The sequence below is a fragment of the Haliotis rufescens genome, unplaced genomic scaffold, assembly GCF_023055435.1.
Source record: "Haliotis rufescens isolate VD_foot unplaced genomic scaffold, xgHalRufe1.0.p SCAF_2, whole genome shotgun sequence".
NCBI lineage: Eukaryota > Metazoa > Mollusca > Gastropoda > Lepetellida > Haliotidae > Haliotis > Haliotis rufescens.
In genome coordinates this window covers 43,273,139-43,298,321 of record NW_025963890.1, presented here as the reverse complement: position 1 = coordinate 43,298,321, position 25,183 = coordinate 43,273,139, and the positions used below count along the sequence as shown (strand labels likewise).

At 41.4% G+C, this 25,183-nt stretch overlaps 1 protein-coding gene across 1 annotated transcript; it reads left to right on the top strand.

Annotated features, from left to right (window-relative positions):
• Window positions 1-3,121: 3,121 nt before the first annotated feature.
• Window positions 3,122-24,624, top strand: LOC124149392 (ankyrin repeat domain-containing protein 13C-like). Its single transcript, XM_046520937.2, has 13 exons — window positions 3,122-3,230; window positions 5,728-5,769; window positions 6,433-6,537; window positions 10,477-10,608; window positions 11,430-11,496; window positions 12,694-12,838; window positions 13,932-14,063; window positions 14,711-14,778; window positions 15,981-16,065; window positions 16,256-16,405; window positions 16,623-16,651; window positions 18,225-18,325; window positions 18,941-24,624. Exons 1-13 carry the CDS (start codon window positions 3,122-3,124, stop codon window positions 19,072-19,074), a joined length of 1,299 nt encoding a protein of 432 aa, XP_046376893.2. The 3' UTR covers window positions 19,075-24,624.
• Window positions 24,625-25,183: the final 559 nt, after the last annotated feature.

Genomic DNA, 25,183 nt, shown 5'->3' with positions numbered 1-25,183 from the left:
GACAAGTCACAGAGTCTGCCCACCTGTTCCCCGTTTTGGTCGACTGTTACGACAAGCATGTGCTACTGGGGACCTATTCTGCCTGAGAATCCTCCCGGGGTCTTCCACTCTTGTCTTATTCTTGTTTTGTCATCAGTTGAGACAAGGTTCCCCGATCCAAAGTCTTGTCATCAGTTGAGACAAGGTTCCCCGATCCAAAGTCTTGTCATCAGTTGAGACAAGGTTCCCCGATCCAACGTCTTGTCATCAGTTGAGACAAGGTACTCCGATCCAACGTCTTGTCATCAGTTGAGACAAGGTTCTCCGATCCAAAGTCTTGTCATCAGTTTAGACAATGTTCTCCGGTCCAAAATCTTGTCATCAGTTGAGAAAAGGTTCTCCAATCCGCTTATAGTTCATATTATTCGTGTGAAATGAAGCCAGTCAAAAGGACCACAAAGAAAGTCAAAACTGCCAATAAAAAATCAAAATGACCAAAGTTTTGTCATCAGTTGAGACAAGGTACTCCGATCCAACGCCTTGTCATCAGTTGAGACAAGGTACTCCGATCCAACGTCTTGTCATCAGTTGAGACAAGGTACTCCGATCCAACGTCTTGTCATCAGTTGAGACAAGGTACTCCGATCCAACGTCTTGTCATCAGTTGAGACAAGGTACTCCGATTCAAAGTTTTGTCATCAGTTGAGACAAGGTTCCCCGATCCAAAGTTTTGTCATCAGTTGAGACAAGGTTCTCCGATCCAAAGTCTTGTTATCTGTTAAGACAAGGTTCCCCGATCCAAAGTTTTGTTATCTGTTAAGACAAGGTTCTCCGATCCAAAGTCTTGTTATCTGTTAAGACAAGGTTCTCCGATCCAACGTCTTGTCATCAGTTGAGACATGGTTCTCCGATCCAACGTCTTGTCATCAGTTGAGACATGGTTCTCCGATCCACAGTCTAATCAGTGGAGACAAGGTTCTCCGATCCAAAGTCTTGTCATCAGTTGAGACAAGGTTCTCCGATCCAAAGTCTTGTCATCAGTTGAGACATGGTTCCCCGATCCAACGTCTTGTCATCAGTTGAGACAAGGTTCTCCGATCCACAGTCTAATCAGTGGAGACAAGGTTCTCCGATCCAAAGTCTTGTCATCAGTTGAGACAAGGTTCTCCGCTCCAAAGTCTTGTCATCAGTTGAGACAAGGTTCTCCGATCCACAGTCTTTTCTTTTGAGACAAGGTTCTCCGATCCAAAATCTTGTCATCAGTTGAGACAAGGTTCTCCGATCCAAAGTCTTGTCATTAGTTAAGACGGGGTTCTCCGATCCAACGTCTTGTCATCAGTTGAGACATGGTTCTCCGATCCACAGTCTAATCAGTGGAGACAAGGTTCTCCGATCCAAAGTCTTGTCATCAGTTGAGACATGGTTCCCCGATCCAACGTCTTGTCATCAGTTGAGACAAGGTTCTCCGATCCACAGTCTAATCAGTTGAGACAAGGTTTTCCGATCCAAAGTCTTGTTATCTGTTAAGACAAGGTTCCCCGATCCAAAGTTTTGTTATCTGTTAAGACAAGGTTCTCCGATCCAAAGTCTTGTTATCTGTTAAGACAAGGTTCTCCGATCCAACGTCTTGTCATCAGTTGAGACATGGTTCTCCGATCCAACGTCTTGTCATCAGTTGAGACATGGTTCTCCGATCCACAGTCTAATCAGTGGAGACAAGGTTCTCCGATCCAAAGTCTTGTCATCAGTTGAGACAAGGTTCTCCGATCCAAAGTCTTGTCATCAGTTGAGACATGGTTCCCCGATCCAACGTCTTGTCATCAGTTGAGACAAGGTTCTCCGATCCACAGTCTAATCAGTGGAGACAAGGTTCTCCGATCCAAAGTCTTGTCATCAGTTGAGACAAGGTTCTCCGCTCCAAAGTCTTGTCATCAGTTGAGACAAGGTTCTCCGATCCACAGTCTATTCAGTGGAGACAAGGTTCTCCGATCCAAAATCTTGTCATCAGTTGAGACAAGGTTCTCCGATCCAAAGTCTTGTCATTAGTTAAGACGGGGTTCTCCGATCCAACGTCTTGTCATCAGTTGAGACATGGTTCCCCGATCCACAGTTTAATCAGTGGAGACAAGGTTCTCCGATCCAAAGTCTTGTCATCAGTTGAGACATGGTTCCCCGATCCAACGTCTTGTCATCAGTTGAGACAAGGTTCTCCGATCCACAGTCTAATCAGTGGAGACAAGGTTCTCCGATCCAAAGTCTTTTTATCAGTTGAGACAAGGTTCTCCGATCCAAAGTCTTGTCATCAGTTAAGACAAGGTTCTCCGGTCCAAAGTCTTGTCATCAGTTGAGACATGGTTCTCCGATCCACAGTCTAATCAGTGGAGACAAGGTTCTCCGATCCAAAGTCTTGTCATCAGTTGAGACAAGGTTCTCCGATCCAAAGTCTTGTCATCAGTTAAGACAAGGTTCTCCTGTCCAAGTCTTGTCATCAGTTGAGAAAAGGTTCTCCAATCCGCTTATAGTTCATATTATTCGTGTGAAATCAATCCAGTCAAAAGGACCACAAAGAAAGTCAAAACTGCCAATAAAAAATTAAAATGGCCATGATCAATTCAGCTATATTAATTATACAATAACGCTGTGGCATTGTGTGTGATCCCATGCCTATATTCGATGCCGTGATATAGGCCTTTACTATTCACAGCAAAGTAAAACCCGACTCACTCACTCACTCATTCACTTACTCACTCCGTTTGACACATTCATCAACTATGAATCAACATTTAAATCAATACAGTTTCATGTCAAATAATGACATCGGGTAAACACATTTTCTGAAGACTGTTGGTCACAGTGGCAAATATAGTCGAAGCGGATGTTACAGTTGATGCATTGAAGTGAAAATGTAAAAAAGGTTTGGTCCGGTGACTTAAAATCCGAACTACGTTCTGAATAAATGTTTATGAACAACATCTGTATATTTCCAGCAATGCCCTTTTCTGTATAATGTCTAGCTTTTATTACAAGTGTTGTGGCGTTTTGTGTTGGCCTTAACATAAAGATTAAGCTAAACTCAATTCTACACAATTAAAAACAGCTTAACACAATGACTGCTCCCCTTGACGTCAGCTTGTAAATAAAGATGGCGGCCAACTCGGATTACCCCTTACATGAAAGTGTTTTTAATGATGATATACGTCGAGTTTCGCAACTTATCAGAACTTATGATCTCTCAAAGAAAGACATTCATGGTTAGTTCTAACCAATCGTCAAGAGTTGTACCCTTTGGAAATAACAGGATTTTTATTCGCGGCTTAAATGGAATCAGATGTGGAAAATCATGTCAAATTTAATTTAATATTTCTTTGCTATTCTTTAATCTGTCATCAGCTTGTGCATACACCACGTCGGATTTTAATGTGAATAGTAACAATTATTATCCACTCGTCAAGTTGTGAGGATATGACAAGTTGTTTATTAACCTATTTGTCGTTAACATTTTATCACAGAAAAGATAATGAACTGCCATGAAACGAAATCGTGTGAAATAACTTTCTTAATGGCAGCCTGACATTATGACGCATTATTCATTTAATAGATGCTAAATGCATACACAATATATCAATATATTAGGACCTTTTTAATGATAATCATCAGCAATCAAGAAAAAATAAAATTTTACAATCATTGTAAATTGTTTTATTGGTTTAGGTCATAATTTGTTGCTTTAAAGGGACAGTACGTAGATGGTTCTGTGTGTTTTTAAATAATGCATGAACTAATTTTTGAGAGTGACGTCACATGTCCTAGTCTGTGTACTCAAACCAAAAAAATAGAGCTCTGCACAGTGAAGCTGACAACGCAAGCGCTGCGCAGAGTAAATTGACTTCATTTTTTTAAAAGAGGCAAATTGGAGAGAAAGCTTGTGTTTTTCTTATGTCTGAGTTACAAAATACTAAATGCCGGCTTGATTAGGTAAGAAGCCAATGTTTATCAAAGCCTAGATTACAATATAAATAGGGGGCACGGGTGGCCCAGTCGTCTAAGGTGCTGCGATTCGCTGTGCAGAGTTGGGCACGCCAGAAACCTATGATTGTGGGTTCAAATCCCAGTTCGTCCCGATTATGTTTCTAGGTTTGTCAGTACCATACCCATGCTCTTGGGTTTCACTGTAGTGGTAAACGACTGAGACCTGCATCACTTCCGGCACATTAAGCTGACACGCCGTGATAGAACTGGAATACTGTTAAAAGCAGCATTAAACCCAACTCACTCACTCACTACAATATATATATGCCTTGGTCGTATGAAGACAATCACTCTCCTACCTTGGGTTCTTTGTGGCCAGCTGAGTACCTCTGTCACATCGTCACATCTTTGTGAGAAATTGTCTCTGTGTAATTAGGTAATCAATCATGTCAGCGATAGATTGAGATACATAGGACATGAAAATTAAACATTTAGCTAAGCTCGTTCTCAAGCCTAGTTACTCATTTAAATGAACTTCAGCAGCCTTCAGTAACTACATATTTCAGACATTTTGATACTTTTCCAGGGATATACATGAGTCTATTTATTTTCAAGTCTGGAAGACACTCAGTTATAAATTTCGTGGAGTCTGTGCGAAGTCAACAATTTTCATAAATGTAACGACTGAAACAGCCATACTTGTTGGCATCCTATAGGACTTACCGTATTCGACGTAATAACCGCCTGGGGCGCACTCAAAATTAGAAATAGGGGCTCTTATTAGAATATTATTTTGGTGAAAAAATAGAGTTGAAAGATAAATTTTGTAGTTTATCCTGACAGCCTGAAATGTTTATATACGACAGATATATTTTTCCAGTATGTAATTGCCAATAATTAAGTGTGCATCTTACATACGAGTGCGTATTATATGTGAGGTGAGGTGAAATTGTGTTTAACGTCGCATCCAAGACTATTGCACTTAAATCATGTGTATATAGCGACGTGCACGCACGTGTGTGTGGCTGCTTGTACTAGTCAGAACTGGTGTTGATTTAAAGTGTTAGCCCACTGAGATACCATACCTCCGGGCGCATGCTCTACCACTAGACCACTAGAACAAAGGACGTGAAACTGAGCCTTTACTGAGGACATGAAATAAAACATTCATTCACGTGCGACAGATAATCCACAATTCGTCGTCCCTCCCTGGTTGTTAAGAATTAGAGAGAGAGTGAATTGGGTTTAAAGCCGCTTTTTCCATTATTCCTTTTATATCACTGCGTGTCAGCTTAATGTTGGAGGAAAGCCCGAAGTGATGCAGGTCTCAGACGTTTACCACTTCGGTGAAACCCACGAGCACGGGTCGAACCCCGGACCTTCCGCTCTCCGGGCAGACGCTCTACCTCTAGCCCATGGAGGCAGTTCGTATTATTTGTGAATAAATAAGTCTTGTGTACATTGATCATTCGGAAGAGGTGCAAATTGGGATTGTTCACTAGCCAATATATTAGCAAATATCGCTGTGGGCGCTTATTAGAGCGGGGCGCTTATTACGTTGAATACGGTATCTATTATTTGCTTCCATTCTCTTTTCTCAGGAGCATAGAATGGAATATTTTGCATCCGGTAAAACCCTGCCTGTCAAAATATTCTGATGGTTATCAAGATGCATTGTTTGGCCTTCATATTGCATGTATTGCTATTCATCCATGTTACATTCGGTGACATGGACAGAGATTCACTGTGTTCACCAGACATGTATTGTCTCTTTTCCAGGCAATACAGCTCTCCACTTGGCTGTCATGTTGGGGCACAAGGGTGAGTCAAGCATTCCCTTGTTTTAATCTTTGGTTGTTCATGTTATACATGTAGCCTATTGTAGTAGCTAGCTGACACACTTAGGGGGCGGTCGGGTAGCCAAGTGGTTAAAGCGTTCACTCATCACGCCGAAGTTCCAGGTTCGAATCCCGACATGGGTACAATGTGTGAAGCCCATTTCTGGTGTCCCCCGCCGTGATATTGCTGGAATATTGCTAAAAGGGGCGTAAAACCATACTCACTCACTCACTGACACACTTATTGTTTTGATATATTTAGCTCACCTGACTGAAAGTATTATGTATATCATGGCACTTTGTCTGTTGATGTTAGCCTTTTAGTGTTATCTTTTACATCACCTCTGAAACTATGAGGCCTATGGTGCTAAGACTTTGTGTGAATGGTCCAAGCTATGGCGTCACTAAGAAATGCTCACAGAATTTAAACATGGAAGATATGGTGGCCATATTGAAAATGACTTTTAGCCTATTATTTAGCCATTTCTGCATATGAGATAATGAAAGTTTATATGTAGCAGGTATGTGGTATGCTGAATATCAGAAGCATATGTACAAATTATTTTAACTTAAATCCTGTAAGTCCAGCAGTGGTTGTTTATGTTGTTTATGCCTGTTGTTGATCTGTGACTGCCTGTGTTGCCAGAGTGTGTGCACCTCCTGTTGGCCCATGGCGCCCCGGTGAAGGTGAAGAACCTCCAGGGATGGACGCCCCTCGCAGAAGCCATCAGCTACGGCAACAGGCAGACCAGTAAGTAAGCCATCAGCTACGGCAACAGACAGACCAGTAAGTAGCCATCAGCTATGGCAACAGACAGACCAGTAAGTAAGCCTTCAGCTATGGCAACAGGCAGACCAGTAAGTAAGCCATCAGCTACGGCAACAGGCAGACCAGTAAGTTAGCCATCAGCTATGGCAACAGGCAGACCAGTAAGTAAGCCATCAGCTATGGCAACAGACAGACCAGTAAGTAAGCCATCAGCTATGGCAACAGACAGACCAGTAAGTTAGCCATCAGCTATGGCAACAGATAGACCAGTAAGTAAGTCATCAGCTACGGCAACAGGCAGACCAGTAAGTAAGCCATCAGCTATGGCAACAGATAGACCAGTAGGTAAGCCATCAGCTATGGCAACAGACAGACCAGTAAGTAAGTCATCAGCTACGGCAACAGGCAGACCAGTAAGTAAGCCATCAGCTATGGCAACAGGCAGACCAGTAAGTAAGCCATCAGCTATCGCAACAGACAGACCAGTAAGTAAGCCATCAGCTATGGCAACAGACAGACCAGTAAGTTAGCCATCAGCTATGGCAACAGACAGACCGGTAAGTAAGCCATCAGCTACGGCAACAGGCAGACCAGTAAGTTAGCCATCAGCTATAGCAACAGGCAGACCAGTAAGTAAGCCATCAGCTTTGGCAACAGGTAGACCAGTAAGTAAGCCATCAGCTACAGCAACAGGCAGACCAGTAAGTAAGCCATCAGCTTTGGCAACAGGTAGACCAGTAAGTAAGCCTTCAGCTATGGCAACAGGCAGACCAGTTAGTTAGCAATCAGCTACGGCAACAGGCAGACCAGTAAGTAAGCCATCAGCTATGGCAACAGACAGACCAGTAAGTAAGCCATCAGCTTTGGCAACAGACAGACCAGTAAGTAAGCCATCAGCTACAGCAACAGGCAGACCAGTAAGTAAGCCATCAACTTTGGCAACAGGTAGACCAGTAAGTAAGCCTTCAGCTATGGCAACAGGCAGACCAGTTAGTTAGCAATCAGCTACGGCAACAGGCAGACCAGTAAGTAAGCCATCAGCTATGGCAACAGACAGACCAGTAGGTAAGCCATCAGCTATAGCAACAGACAGACCAGTAGGTAAGCCATCAGCTATGGCAACAGACAGACCAGTAAGTTAGCCATCAGCTATGGCAACAGGCAGACCAGTAAGTAAGCCATCAGCTACGGCAACAGACAGACCAGTAAGTTAGCCATCAGCTATGGCAACAGACAGACCAGTAAGTAAGCCATCAGCTATAGCAACAGACAGACCAGTAGGTAAGCCATCAGCTATGGCAACAGACAGACCAGTAAGTAAGCCTTCAGCTATGGCAACAGGCAGACCAGTAAGTAAGCCATCAGCTACGGCAACAGACAGACCAGTAAGTTAGCCATCAGCTATGGCAACAGACAGACCAGTAAGTAAGCCATCAGCTATAGCAACAGGCAGACCAGTAAGTTAGCCATCAGCTACAGCAACAGACAGACCAGTAAGTACGCCATCAGCTATAGCAACAGACAGACCAGTAGGTAAGCCATCAGCTATGGCAACAGGCAGACCAGTAAGTAAGCCATCAGCTATGGCAACAGACAGACCAGTAAGTAAGCCATCAGCTATAGCAACAGACAGACCAGTAAGTAAGCCATCAGCTATAGCAACAGACAGACCAGTAAGTTAGCCATCAGCTATAGCAACAGACAGACCAGTAAGTAAGCCATCAGCTATAGCAACAGACAGACCAGTAAGTTAGCCATCAGCTATAGCAACAGACAGACCAGTAAGTTAGCCATCAGCTATGGCAACAGGCCGACCAGTAAGTAAGCCATCAGCTATAGCAACAGACAGACCAGTAAGTAAGCCATCAGCTATAGCAACAGACAGACCAGTAAGTTAGCCATCAGCTATGGCAACAGGCCGACCAGTAAGTAAGCCATCAGCTATAGCAACAGACAGACCAGTAAGTAAGCCATCAGCTATAGCAACAGACAGACCAGTAAGTTAGCCATCAGCTATAGCAACAGGCCGACCAGTAAGTAAGCCATCAGCTATAGCAACAGACAGACCAGTAAGTAAGCCATCAGCTATAGCAACAGACAGACCAGTAAGTTAGCCATCAGCTATGGCAACAGACGGACCAGTAAGTTAGCCATCAGCTTTGGCTACAGACAGACCAGTAAGTTAGCCATCAGCTGTGGCAACAGACAGACCAGTAAGTTAGCCATCAGCTATGGCAACAGGCCAACCAGTAAGTAAGCCATCAGCTATAGCAACAGACAGACCAGTAAGTTAGCCATCAGCTATGGCAACAGACAGACCAGTAAGTAAGCCATCAGCTATGGCAACAGACGGACCAGTAAGTTAGCCATCAGCTATGGCAACAGACAGACCAGTAAGTTAGCCATCAGCTATGGCAACAGACAGACCAGTAAGTAAGTCATCAGCTATGGCAACAGGCAGACCAGTAAGTTAGCCATCAGCTATGGCAACAGACAGACCAGTAAGTTAGCCATCAGCTATGGCAACAGACGGACCAGTAAGTTAGCCATCAGCTATGGCAACAGACAGACCAGTAAGTTAGCCATCAGCTATGGCAACAGGCAGACCAGTAAGTAAGCCATCAGTTTTGGCAACAGACAGACCAGTAAGTTAGCCATCAGCTATGACAACAGACAGACCAGTAAGTTAGCCATCAGCTTTGGCAACAGACAGACCAGTAAGTTAGCCATCAGCTATGGAAACCGGCAGACCAGTAAGTAAGCCATCAGCTATGACAACAGACAGACCAGTAAGTTAGCCATCAGCTTTGGCAACAGACAGACCAGTAAGTTAGCCATCAGCTATGGAAACCGGCAGACCAGTAAGTTAGCCATCAGCTATGACAACAGACAGACCAGTAAGTTAGCCATCAGCTTTGGCAACAGACAGACCAGTAAGTTAGCCATCAGCTTTGGCAACAGACAGACCAGTAAATAGTGCAGGCACTAAACAAACATGCAACTTCTTTTTGAGGAGTCTTTCTGTTTTTGATACTTAGTTTAAGGATTCTTTTTTGGAAATTAAAAGGGGCAGAGAATGAAATGAACTGCTTTAAGTATTGTTCAATGATCTCTTGAAAGCATTGTTGATTGGATGAAATATAGAAAATGATGATGATGATGATTGGAAATTAAAAGGGGCAGAGAATGAAATGAAACTGCTTTAAGTATTGTTCAATGATCTCTTGAAAGCATTGTTGATTGGATGAAATATAGAAAATGATGATGATGATGATGATGATGATGATGATGATGATGTACCAAATCAATAAAACAGAATTATGTCCACCATGCTAGTGAGGAACACTTGTCCGATCTTTCACCATGTTTTACATGCTTACAACAAGGCTATAAGCAATTCAAAGCTACGGTGTTTTCAATTTAGAGCTCTTAAACAGAGATTTGATCCAGCTTTGTTCAAACTGAAGTCATTAGTATGAGGTAAAAATCTGAAGTATGTTGAAATACAGAGAGTTTGTTCTTCATTAGTGCAATATATCTACCGGTAGTCCTACCTTGTTATTGAATTTTACAGTACACTATTTTCATGTGTTTTCATGTCAGAAATATCGAGCTGAAATATTGTTGAATGGGGCTTTAAATTACACAGCATTCCCAGATCTCACCTGTGTGATGTCTGAAATGTGCATACTGTGTGGTGATTATGAAAAACTTTCAGAAATCAGCTGAAATAATGATTTGGAAAGTAGAAAGTATTAATACTCATTGATTTGAAAGAGCAGATCGAGACACTTCAAGTGATGTGACAGTCGCGTGATGGCAGTTAGTTTTAGTAAAGATTCCTCCCAGTTTAGGTCAAGATGACCTGTGGGTTTGAGCTGTGCGGGTTTCTAGTTCATGCTTTCAAAACTTCATTTTTAGTTGTTTCCCTGCTACGGAAGCTGAAGCAACAGTCTCGAGAATTGCTAGAAGAAAGGCGTCCATCACTCATCCAAGCCTTGAAGGAAATAGATGATTTCTACCTCGAACTCAAGTGGGACTTTCAGAGCTGGGGTGAGACTTACATGACGTTTCTTCACATTTGACTGTCTTCACTTAAGAATTGACTTTCACTCTGTGTGAGTTCACGAGAGTGTGAATTCATAGAGTGAGGGCCAAACTGTATGAATGTCAGAGCTAACAATGTTTGGCCCTCAGTCTAACACTCTACAGTAACATCCTTAGTAGTTTATTTACAACAAATAGATTTATTTAATATTGTCAAAGGTTGAGAAAGATCTGTATTGAATTACCTCAGTAAGTCTGTCACAGTGACAACGCATGTTTAACATCTTATCAAAATGGCCGCCATGATAAATATGAGTGAATGAGTGAGTTGGGTTTAACGCCGCTTTTAACAGTATTCCAGTCATATCACGGCGTGTCAGCTTAATGTGGGAGGAAAGCCCGAAGTGATGCAGGTCTCAGTCGTTTACCACTTCGGTGAAACCCACGAGCACGGGTATGGTGCTGACAAACCTAGAAACATAATCGGGGCGAACCGGGATTTGAACCCACAATCATAGGTTTCTGGCGTGCCTAAGGGACGCAACTCTGCACAACGAATCGCAGGGTCTTAGACGACTGGGCCACCTGTGCTCCCTGATAAATATGAATAATGTGACAGACATATTTCTGAAGTTGTTAATGGACCTATAGTCATTACAGGTGTTCGTCATCATTGATCTATTGGCTGATCATTGATTGTGATTATGAAGATGTGTCAATTAGATACTGAGGTAAATTCATAGATTGCTGTAGACTGTCACTGTCAAACATGACAATGACAGAGTCAATAGTTTGGATGTAGAAGATCTTTTGTTTGTGTTTTTCAGTACCCTTAGTGTCCAGAATTCTACCTTCAGATATATGCAAAATACGCAAGAAAGGGGCTTGTATAAGGTAATATATGGTAGATAAAACTGACAACTTGAAAATGAAATACCTGGTACTAAATCATGCACATGGCCTTGCAATATCTTTCATTGCATTGTTGGTGTTTGATATGACATAGAAGCAGTGTTATATACATGAAATCATACCTGTTGAAGCCTTGGTACATCTTCTTAGATAACAAAAGAACATATATGTTTTTGCTACAATTTTGACTGAACTTGTCAATAATTGCACCCACCTAAATAACACATTTGTTAAGTTCTTGATTAAAATCTAATTTCAAGTCTTGAAAGTTTTCTCCCTTCATGTGGTCTAAAATTTGAAGACACTAGGGCTGTAACCAATACACTATGAGGCGAATACGATGCATATCACGAATATACGGTAACAAATATGAATATTTATTCATGAATACAAAAACAAGTTGGCAGTTGATGTATTATTTATTGTATTCAGTCAGTGAAACAATGACAAAATCAATTATTTGACATGGTTTGACCATGTTGACAGTGTTTATTATTTTTATATTATTCATTTATATGCTGCACTTATCGTGCTTATCCAGGTAGTATCTGCTCAAATGAGATGACAAGTGACCACATTACTGTCAAATAAAATATATGAGAGAGTTATCTTTCTTAAGAAATCTATAACATAACAGACAAGTTCAAGATTTTTAAAAATCATAAATATTAGATTCAAGTGACTGCGAATAACAAATTCAGTTCATGGAGGGATACGGTTCGATCCACCAAATACGCGAGTGAATCGTAACACCCCTAGAATACACACAGTTAAAGAGTGAATTAGTGAAGATGACTATTCACGCTAATTTATCTCAGATGTCATCAGACCCGTGAAGATCCGGGGTAGAATAGGTCTTCAGCAACCCATGCTTGCCGTAAAAGGCGACTTTGCTTGTCGTAAAAGGCGACTAACGGGATCGGGTGGTCAGGCTCGCTGACTTGGTTGATGCATGTCATCGATCCCAATGGCGTGGATCGATGCTCATGATGTCAATCACTGGTCCAGACTCGATTATTTACAGACCGCCGTCATATAGCTGGAATATTGCTGAGTGCGGCGTTAAACAACAAACCAACCAGCCTCAGATGTTATCACCATGTTTAAAGTAAACTAGGACAAGTATTAGCTGTTATTAGACTGATTGTGGTTGTGACTGCTGTTTTCTTTTCATTGCAGATTAGACACAACTTTAGTAGATTTTAATGACATGCATTGGGAGCGGGGTGATATATCATTTGTATTTAATGGCGATGCTGGTCCACGCCAGTCTCTCACAGTATTGGACAACAAACTCAAGGTGTTCCAGCGTATCCGATACGAGGTCAGTCCGACAATGGTAGCTATTATTTATCATTTGACTATCTCTACTCTGTCTTTTAAATGTGAGAATGTTATTATATGCATGTTCATTCTCCTTCGATCTTTCTTCATATATCATGTATATTGTCTCAAGTCAAAGAGTCCATTACAGCAGCATTTGAAACCTTTACTACTTCAGATGATCAGATCACTTGTGTGTATATGAGGGATGTCATGATACGACTATTTCCTTTTATGATATGTATCGTGATACTTAATTTGCTGCAATTTTGTGTGAAGTTTTAAATTTCATAGGGCATAAACATTATTAAGAATGCTTAAGAATTTCTTGAATATCTGGACTCATGTTTCAAAATAAAAATATCTTATTCAGTCAATACTTAATTTCAGTTAAAACTGGTGTATCAACATAGGTATTTTCTCTTATTAATAACATAGCAAATTCCGGGTGTCCCTGAAATAGAAAAGATTATGTATGAATGAATGGGTCCATCTGTGAAACGCTTACAGGCTTAAAACATGAATCGATACAGTATTTAAATACGAATCTGTATAGGTAAGAGTGTATAGCATATCAAATCGTCCGAGAATATTACAGATGCATTGGTGAATCGTGACCTTCCTAGTGTATATGTTTGTAAAGGGTACATTTCAGGTGACAGTCTCAAGCACCCATTGGTTAAGCTCAAGCAGTAATATGACTATCAGCCAAAACTGATAGTATTTGAGCCAGTGGCAACTTGAATTTGTTTCAAAGCTCACACATATAGCTTGATGAGGCTGGTTCAATCAATGCTGTGTTGTCAGTATTTTTGTAATATTGACAGTTACAGTTGTTTTTGTTGTCATTTGGGCTGTAGTTTGTGGACAACAGACAAAGATTTTCCATCTGCATTCAGAAATAATGCTAGGATGTGAGCTGTAACTGGCTAACACACATACACATCACTGGGATAACATAGGTCAAAATACATTTATGCATCAATATATAGCTAGTTTACCAGAGATCTGATAATAATAGGACCTCGAAAACATAATAACAGACTTCCTCATGGCTTGTTCTGCGTACGATGATGTTGCGAGCTGTGTTGCAGGAGAGTGAGATGGAGCTGGAGGACGAGGTGGACATCCTGATGAGCAGTGACATCATGGCCGCCCAGATGTCCACCAAGAATATCTCCTTCTCCAGGGCCCAGAGTGGATGGCTCTTCCGAGAAGACAAGACAGTAGGTTGTCCCCCTCTCCTGAAACACAGCTGTCCAAGGCAATAGTACTGCTTATTCACCAAGTCTCAAGACCCATGAAGATTCCGGGGTAGAATAGGTCTTCAGCAACCCATACTTGCCGTAAAAGGCGACTATGCTTGTCGTAAAAGGCGACTAACGGGATCGGGTGGTCAGTCTCGCTGACTTGGTTGATACATGTCATCGATCCCAATTGCGTGGGTCGATACTCATAATGTCAATCACTGGATTGTCTGGTCCAGACTCGTTTATTTTACAGACCGCTGTCATATAGCTGGAATATTGCTGAGTGCGGCATTGAACAACAAACAAACAAACACAAGTCTCAAATTGCTCTTTGGGAAATGTACATAATAGGACAATATTGTGATCTGCAAATCATCCGCGATCATTGCGGGAAGCCAGTTTTTGCTCTTGCCATTATTTTGATGCTGATTCATGAATTGGTCAGGAAAGAAATCGCTTCTTAGAAAAATATATTCTTGAAATTGTCCCTTATTTTAATTCACAAAACTGATGCCTGTCCTGAAAATGACAAATAATAGATACTGGTCAGATTAAAACTATAATCAAATTGAAAGTATAGTTAACTGTTGAATATTTATCTACCAATTCCCCTTTTCTTTCAGGAAATGGTTGGGGAGTTCCGGGCAGACTTCTACTGTGTAAATAATTTAACTTTAGAATCTCGTAAAAGGTGAGGCATCATCAACTATTACTGATTCAAAGTGTCCCTGATCTGTCTCACTGTCAATCTCATTAAAATCAGATCACGTCAGAACGACCTTTCATCCGACCAATCAGAGCGTCGCTGACCAGATCATGAAAGTGACAGTTGGAATGTGATTTCTTATCATACAACCTCGAAAACTTTAACACAAGGTATTCCGAACGATAGTTACAGGTTTAACGACTGAATCCATACAATCTAGATCATCTATTAGCCATTCCAGAATGTTCTTTTGTTCAGGTTTCAAATTTGTAATCGTGAATTTGTCAAAATATGTTTCGAAGCGTAGTCGCCAATTTGAAATTAGTGCCGTAAAGCACAAGAAAGCTGCCTTCTGATTGGTCATTCTATTGGTCGGTCAAAGTTCGCGCAAGGTCGGTCTGACGTGACCCATAATGGGATGTCCTGAGAACTTTGTTTAGCGGTAGCGAGAGCTAAGGTCTGATTTTAATGAGATTGGCAATCAACCGAAATCTGCATGGCAGTTTACGAACTGGTGGTCGATTTCATTACGTGATTTTGATTGGACTATGCATAGACTCGTTAGTCCAGTCAAAATATATACATGTAACTCCATAATTCCAGCCTAGTTCAGCAAGGGTGGAAACTGGACTTTTATAGTCCTTGCCTCGGGATGATGACCACAGACATGAAATTTAGGACTGTATTTTGGACGCTGGTCAATTGGTTTTTCTGTGCCTTTGGTCCACATTTTTATGCAGTTTGGATAAAGCCACACTGAACCTTCCTCTGAGAAGATAACATTGTCCCAACTGAGATTTCTATGCTCCAAACACCAGTTCAAATGTTGTTCTTGCTGTTCAGGTTTTAGGAGTGGTGATGGAATCCCTCGTGATTTTCATCAATCCAATTGTCTCTTTGGAAACATCACCTGTTCCTCTATTGATAATTTTATGTCAAATATTTTCTATTCTATATTTGAATAATGAGTAATATTTGTTTGAAGACTGCTTAAAATTGGAAATAGAATGATTAAATCATAAAATACTAACTCAAAGTATGTGTCAATGTGAAAATTTGGGAGCCATGCTTTACCGCGCGCTATAACCGAGTTAGCGCTATATTGAAGCGCGCAATAGTGAGGGAACACTGTATTGTTGTAGAGATATCATCACAGATTATAATATAGGATGTTGCCATGGTTACAGGAGAGAGCACCTGTCTCCAGAGGATGTACAGAAGAATAAGGCAATCATGGAGAACTTCAGTAAAGGCACCTGGGACAATTGTGCTGTAAGTCTAATAAAGTTGTCACCTATTAAAAAACTTTCTCGTTCTTGTTTAGTCTAAGCTATTTTGCATAAAGACATTAAAAACAGAGTTGGCTCAAAAGGCAGCAAAAGGTCGATGTTGCTGCAAGGAATTGGGAAAAAATATAAGATCTGCTTGTCAACAGACTGTGCAAGGTGTCTTGGTGTTTCAGTTTGAGCGCCGCCCATCACTGGAACCACCTGACAACCCCATCACCAGCTGGTCTGAGTACATTAATGCCTTGCCAGGACGACCCCCATGTTTAGGACGGACTCTCATTGCCAAGGAGAGTACCAAGGGCTTCAAGGCAACTGTTGCGATGGTGAGAACATGCAGTGCCCTGCATTTTCAGCACGTCTTGGCCTCCTGCAAGAGTGAAACCTATGATAAAAGTTCTGCATCTTTAGATGTAATGTAGTTGGTGTAGCAAAAAGTAAGGCCACTGCAGAGCTAGTTTTAGTTTCAAGAAGTGTCATGAAGTTTAAAAAGATATCCTGTTGTTGAAAAATGTCTCAAAGAACAATTTTTCTCCATTTCAGAGTGAGGATTTCCCGATGAGTGTTGAAATGTAAGTGTTGAATTTATTCCATACCCATTGTCATTAGATTTGGTTTAGAGGATGTTGAATAATTGATAAAACATGTTAAACTTATACTATCTCACACTGTGACATACTCCTGACTCAGAGAATGGTTCCTACTCGTGCATGCCAGAAACCTACAATTGTGGGTTCGAATCCCGGTTCACCCCGATTATGTTTCTAGGTTTGTCAGCACCATACCTGTGCTTATGGGTTCCACCAAAGTGGTAAAAGTCTGAGACCTGCATCACTTCAGGCTTTCCTCCCACATTAAGCTGACACACCGTGATGTAACTGGAATACTGTTAAAAGCGGCGTTAAACCCAACTCACTCACTCACTCATCGTCAAGATCAGCTTCCGGGAAAACTGCTGTCATATGTGTAATGAGGCTTCCCAGTGAAAATACATACGTATTATTCTCAAAGACATGCAGAGATTGTCGTGGGACTATGTGAAAACATGTACTGTAACACATGTTATACCCCATCCTCCCAAGGCAAGGGTGTTAACTGACAGACAAAGTCCAGTTTCCACCCTTGCTGAACTAGGCTGGAATTATGAGGTTATAGTTTAGCTGGACTAAGAAGTCTATGCATAGTCCAATCAAAATCATGTTACAAAATCGACATCTGGTTTGTAAACTGCTGTGCAGATTTCAATCGATTCCAGGATTTGTAAAGCATGTGTACCGCCAACTTGACGTCAACAGATATTTCCCAAATCTTTTCATGTTTTTGATCAAGGTGCTTACATGATTTGATGCAGTTCATGAAGTAAGACCAATTTTATCATAATATAGATATTGATTATCGATCAGATCTGAATGGTCAGTAGGAAGGACATAGAAGGCACATAACTCGTAATATCCACAGTGGCTAGCCTATTTCTAGCCTAGTTCGGCAAGGGTGGAAACTGGTCTTTTATAGTCTGTTAACTCCCTTGCTTTGGGAAGATGGTTATTCCAGATTTCATGATGTCATGTCTGACAAGTGCAAAGGGGTCACATCGCCTGTTTTATCCGCTCACGAGTTCTTGTCTTTTACAACACTAGGCAGTGTTTTTGATTCTTTATTTGTATCACCAGCCTACTCATTGTTGGGGTGGTTATCATGGTGACGCTTGGATGTGTTCAGGCAAAATGTTTTTAGAAGCTGGAAACTTGGTTCAGGCACGTTTCCACATGAGAATTGAAAGAAGAAGGAAGAAATGCATAGTGTGAGATAGGATAAGTGATATATACAATTTAATGTAAAATTTACAAGTTCTCCTCAATTACTTTATGTATTACTAGGTTCAGTCTCTGTCTTCATATGAACGTTTGATCAAATTGCGTGGACAAGGGGAGATAATCTTCAAATAAATCAATTTAGTACATCATACGAACATTTGAATTTTCAAAGAGAGATCCAAAATGACTCCTATATGTGTGAAACACTTCGATAGTACCTTATTTCCTCTGCTGTTAAATGAAATTCCCCGACTTCTTGTTGAATGTAGTCTTCATGCTTTGCCTGGGGTAGTGCATTGTCTCACTTCTCATAAAGCCATGTTCTTTTCAGATTACTAGATGTCCTAGAAGTTGTGGCACCTTTTAAACAATTTCAAAAACTGAGAGAGTTCATGACAACTAAGCTTCCGCCAGGGTTCCCTGTGAAGATAGGTACGTATTATCCTCACCGCCTCCGTGGTCTAGAGATAGAGCGTCCGCCAAGAGAGCGGAAGGTCTGGGGTTCGATCCCCGGCCTCGTCATACCAAAAGACGTTAAAAGATGGTACTTGTTGTTACCCTGTCGGCTCGGAGTCAGTATACTGTGTCTGAGTGAGGTATTCATGTTAAACTGCGGCATGGTATCTCAGTGTGCTAGCACTATAAATCGGCATCAGTCCGGACTAGTACAAGCAGCCACACACACACGTGCATGCACGTCGCTATATAAGTGCAATAATCTTGGACGCAACGTTAAACCCCATTTCACCTCACCTCACCATGTATTATCCTCAAAGACATGCAGAGATTGATGTGTTTGAGAAAACTGCATTTGACTTGTTTCGTTCTAATATACTTTCTTTGATTTGTTTAGCTTCCTCTGAAATCGTATTTAAAGGAAATCCATTTCTTTTATTTTAATTTTTTATTTATTTTATTGCATCATGCTATCACTATATTAGTGAAGAATATGCATAGGCCTGATGAAGATCTGGGTTAGAATTGGTCGTCAGCATCCCATGCTTATCATAAGAGGCGACTGACGATGTTTACGGTGTTGTGTTTCAGAAATTCCAGTATTCCCAACTGTCACTGCCAAGGTGACCTTCACAATGTTTGAATGGCAAGAAGAACTCCCAGAAGAACTCTTCATTATTCCCTCCGATTACCGTGAAGACCCCAACCGCTTTCCTGACTTATGACTGTACCTCGAGGCCAACATTGTCCACGTGATGACCAGCGTCCGACATCTCTCCCCATACATGTTCCAAGAGGATCACCGCCTTTGTATGGACTCAGAGGACGGGGAAGAAGAGGATGAGATATGTGTCGGCATAGATCTGCCACTGACAAACCTAGGCAACTGCAGTGATGAAGTGACACTGTTGATCTAGGGGAGAGCATGTCACGCTGTTCATATAGGGAAGAGAAAGTGACACTGTTGATCTAGGGGAGAGCATGTGACGCTGTTCATATAGGGAAGAGAAAGTGACACTGTTGATCTAGGGGAGAGCATGTCACGCTGTTCATATAGGGAAGAGAAAGTGACACTGTTGATCTAGGGGAGAGCATGTGACGCTGTTCATATAGGGAAGAGAAAGTGACACTGTTTATCTAGGGGAGAGCATGTCACGCTGTTTATATAGGGAAGAGAAAGTGACACTGTTGATCTAGGGGAGAGCATGTGACGCTGTTCATATAGGGAAGAGAAAGTGACACTGTTAATATGAGGAAGACCGTGTGACACTTGATATAGGGAAAAGCAAGTGACAATGTTAATATAGGGAAGAGCATGTGGAGAGTTGTATTGTAGCTTGCTCTTGGCCAGTATTACGCATGGTGCATGTAAAGACCAGAGAATACAGACCCAGACTGCAGTGCTAGAGCATGTGGAAGTGCTAGTTGTGATCGATTGTGACATGGACTATCTAAGCTCTGTAAGGTTGTAACATTGCCAGACTTTTGTAGAGATTTATGAAAATACCAATCATTGCATTTTTGGATACTTTTATATTTATCAAGACTACTTTTATGATTAATTTATTTGTTTTAGATACAATTTATCAGGTATATCAGAGAGGCAGTCATCTGCTCGTATTGCTAGACAATAAACGGGACAACTGAGTCTTGACTGACAGTTAGACAGAGATTTCAATTGGTATAAGTGTTTGAGGATGATTGTTAGATATGGACATAGCTGGTTCTAGAAAATCAGGACTCATGACTGGTCCTTTATTGTGAAAGTGTGGAAACATGACTGATCCTTTTTTGTGGAAGTGTGGAAACATGGCTGGTCCTTTATTGTGGAAACATGGCTAGTCCTTTATTGTTGAAGTGTGGAAACACGACTTGTCCTTTATTGTGGAACTGTGGAAACATGGCTGGTCCTTTATTGTGGAAGCATGGCTAGTCCTTCATTGTGGAAGTGTGGAAACACGACTTGTCCTTTATTGAGGAAGTGTGGAAACACGACTGGTCCTTTATTGAGGGAGTGTGGAAACACGTCTGGTCCTTTATTGTGGAAGTGTGGAAACACGACTGTTCCTATTCTGTGGAAGTGTGGAAACACGACTGGTCCTATTCTGTGGAAGTGAAGAAGCATGGCAGGCCCTATATTTTAAGGAAAAATGTCTGGTCCTATACGCAGTGTGATATGTTGAAAGTGAGGAAACAGGGCTGGTCCTTTATTGTTGGAAAATGTGGCTGGCTACAGTGCATCAGGAAACAAGACGATTTACATATGGAAAAGAGAAAGCATGTCAAGTGAAAACTAGGCTGAACATGTGACAGTGTAGATACTCCATATCATGCCGATCAAGAAACATGGCTAGTCCTATTAAATAGAATGTATGATGTATTCTTAATTTGTCCAGGAAACGATGATGTTGGTGAACAGTGTCTCTGGTTTTAGTGGACCAATGTTGCCTCGGCCTTTAACACTAGTTACAAATATTGTTGATGATGACAGAACAGCATTATCTTTCACCAATCAGTCCCATACGAACACAGCTCATCTCACATTGTGATGTGATCCTTTCGGCACCTAATGCCCATACTGAAAGATCCACCAACACTGATGTGATTAATATGTTGCAGTAGCACGCTGTTACATGAAGCCCATCTTCCCTAGGCAAGCGTGACCACTAGCCTATATCAAAGCCTAGTTTATACCCTTGCCACATCAAGGCCACTTTTCATGGCTCGACCCTGGTGCCACCTCGCGTAGATCACAAGTTTTGCCCCTTGTAATGAAAACTCATATCCAATCAGATCACTGTTCTTATCTCGTATAGCTTCACAAAGATAGCAACTACCACAGGCAACCTAGTCGATCAAATGACGAAAACATTCACAGTTTAATCCCTGACACAAAAACTTAGGCAATCGTTCAGGGGTTTAAAGATGGAAAAACATATTTGTATCAACAAAGGCAGGCGGCGGTAAATCACTTTCACACGAAGGTGTACCGGTCGTGGATGTTGATTTTGTGAAATGTACTCTAATTGGACTATCGATATAGTGCGACAGTCCAATCATATTTAGACACAGGAAAATGGCCTTGATGTGGCAAGGGTGGAAACAAGACTTTGATGAAAAGGCTGGTGGATGCTCTCGCCTCAGGACGATGCATGAAGCCTAACATGTGTGGAGGTGTAGCAGCCAAGGTGGAGCTCAAATATATCACAGATCCAGCTGTTGACATTACCAGTTTAAGATCCTCCTATCTGGTAACACTAGAGCAGCTGGTTGTCGAGCTGTACAATCTGAATGACACTAGAGCAGCTGGTTGTCGAGCTGTACTATCTGAATGACACTAGAGCAGCTGGTTGTCGAGCTGTACATTCTGAATGACACTAGAGCAGCTGGTTGTCGAGCTGTACAATCTGAATGACACTAGAGCAGCTGGTTGTCGAGCTGTATTATCTGAATGACACTAGAGCAGCTGGTTGTCGAGCTGTACATTCTGAATGACACTAGAGCAGCTGGTTGTCGAGCTGTACTATCTGAATGACACTAGAGCAGCTGGTTGTCAAGCTGTACTATCTGAATGACACTAGAGCAGCTGGTTGTGGAGCTGTACAATCTGAATGACACTAGAGCAGCTGGTTGTGGAGCTGTACATTCTGAATGACACTAGAGCAGCTGGTTGTCAAGCTGTACTATCTGAATGACACTAGAGCAGCTGGTTGTGGAGCTGTACAATCTGAATGACACTAGAGCAGCTGGTTGTCGAGCTGTACAATCTGAGTGACACTAGAGCAGCTGGTTGTCGAGCTGTACAATCTGAATGACACTAGAGCAGCTGGTTGTCGAGCTGTATTATCTGAATGACACTAGAGCAGCTGGTTGTCGAGCTGTACTATCTGAATGACACTAGAGCAGCTAATTGTCGAGCTGTACAATCTGAATGACACTAGAACAGCTGGTTGTCGAGCTGTACAATCTGAATGACACTAGAGCAGTTGGTTGTCGAGCTGTACAATCTGAATGACTCTAGAGCAGCTAGTTGTCGATTGTAATATCAAGTAAGGCTGTTAATCCCGTTTTCCCATTTAATCATGTAAATGGCCTAAGCCTGCATGCTCTGCCCTGACATGTCTGTTGTATTCCCAGTCTCCTGTGTGTGACTGTGTATATATCATGTGTGATAGTAGACTAGACAGGTAGATTTTGTACATGATGTACATAGACTCAGCTGTTATATGCAAATCATTGGCAATGGGAGTGGCAGCATTGTTTGACGACTGCCACATATGGTTGGATGTGCTTCAGGTAGTCAACAATAAGATTCATTTATTAATCAGTCTGTTAATCATTGTTAGTTCCAGATACGAATGCTATGATGACTCATTATCGTAAATTTTAGTAGATTACATAAAAACCTTAAAATCATGCTAGTTAAGCAGTAAATTGATCACAGCGGAGTCTTAAGACTTGTTTCCAAATTGAGTGGGAGTTGTGTGTCTAGTGTTTAATATCTAGTCATGCTTGAAGACCTGGATTAGATTCCCACGTTTAGAATGCGTGAAGCCCATTCTCAGAGTCCTCTGCTTTGGCATATCCGGTAAGCCGACGTCAAACCTGATGCCAGCTCTTATCTGCAAAGCTGGTGAACAAACATATCATTAGCTGATTTCATAAGGAACGTATCTGTTCAGGGGCATTGGTTCTATTCCAGACTGTTTGACATATTCTCAAAGAGTGGTGGGAAGGTGGTGGTTGTCGTTGATAATTCTTGATTGTTCAGAGGAAGGAATACAGGGTATGTGCATTAACTTGTATCATGATCCCCCTGGGCATCAAGCTCATCATTTGTGCCAACTTAAATATTTATGATGAGGTAGCTAATCATGTTTAGGAGGATGTTGTTTGTCAAGTTTTAATTTTCTTTAGGAAGTGTATGGTGTTGACATGGTTGAAATAGTTTGTAGTAACTCATGTATGCAATCAAGATACACATTACATGAACACTGAAGATTAGGAACATTTATATCTAGCTTACACAAGGTTTTTTTCATAATTGGTCTGCAATATTTTAATTGATTTGTTTATTATTGTCACAGAATATTTTCCTCCCCAAGCAAGTCTCAAGGGCAGGATCTTGAACAATCGGGGCCTCTTTGCTCTTTCACACCAAGAAGATCTCCCACGTTAATATAACCTACGACAGTCATATACACTACAGGGGTGAGAGTCTTCCGCGGATCCGCAAATTTTAGTGACCACAGATTTGTTAAAATCTGATGGCCTCCCCCATAAGCACCCCCAAATTATGGACAACACTCCATTGCAAAGAAGTTTCAGCTGGAAAGGAATAATCCATTCTCATCCCTGCATAAAGCTGTGATTGCTTTGTGTTTTCAGATGACATTCTTTACAGGAATGCAATAGATTGAAGAGCTGGCTTGGTCATTGCGTCAGCCTGTGAGTTCCTGAACTTCACATTATGCCAAGACCATTTTCTATTTACAACACTCTTTTGATCATCATCCTTGTCTGTAAAATGATCAGCACTCCATGATCAGCTATGCAGGTCAACATCGAAACGCTTACAGACATGAGACATGCAAAATGACGATTAGTGTGTCACAGTAGATGATTTTATTGAGTGTGTGAAACTGTGTGGATTGTTGCATATGTTTTCAACCTCTGTATTGCCTTGCCCGACTTTTACAGGTTGTTGTGATATGGCTGGAATATTGCTGATGGTGACTGGTGTGAACCAAATTGACCGTTCTTCTTTCACACTCAGACACCACAAGATTCATCATTCTGTCTTTTTGCTCACAAATTATTGTTTGAATAGAACTTTTGAAAAGGAGAATAATGCAAAAATCGTTCCATTGGCTAATGTCCAGCAAGTGTAAGAAGTTGACATATAGTACGTACTTACTTTCATATTGAATACTTATTATAGAACATTAGAGGGTTGGTTGCATTAGAATCCTGGTTGGACTGTAATTGGCGATTTCCTCTTCAGACTTTGCATCCATTACCCATGCTAAGATCTACAGGTGGTATGTTTTAATCCATAATTCAGCAGGATTGTGAGCCTTGGTTTGTCAGCACAATAGCCTTGCTGATTGGTTTCACCCTAGTAGTAAGCCTCCCTCATTTTAGGTGGGAGCACGGATGGCCCAGTCATCTAAGGCGCCGCAACTCGCTGTGCACAGTTGCGTCTCTTGGACATGCCAGAAACCTGTGATTGTTGGTTTGATTCCGGGTTCGCCTCAATTTTGTTTCTAGGTTTGTCAGCACCATACCCATGCTGGTGGGTTTCAGCAAAGTGGTAGATGCCTAAAACCTGCATCACTTCGGGCTTTCCCCCCACATCAAGCTAACACGCTGTGTTCTAACTGTGACACTGTTCAAAGCAGCTTTAAACCAAACTTGAAAGACAACATGTAATCTAGCTTCTTTTTTTATTTAAGATCTATCAATTGAAATTTATTTGAAATCAGAAGCAAATAGGACATTTATCATTTATGTAATGATTATCAGATTATGTGACATCTGATTGTACTACAACAATTGGTTTTGGTATTTCTCTGTACATTTAAACTTATGCCTATTTTCTTTGTGGACAGATGCATGAGAGATGATATCTGATATTCTGCAGTATGTTCTTGTCAACTTCAGACAACAATTGTACATGTGAAGACGTGTTGTTGCAGTACATGTATATTATTCTAGTCGGTGACCTTAGCCGACACATGAGATGTGATGGTCACATGTAAACATCATGTCCATAAGCTGCCTGTTGATGTCTTCAAACCCAGTGATCACCTGTTATCTCTACACTGTATGTCT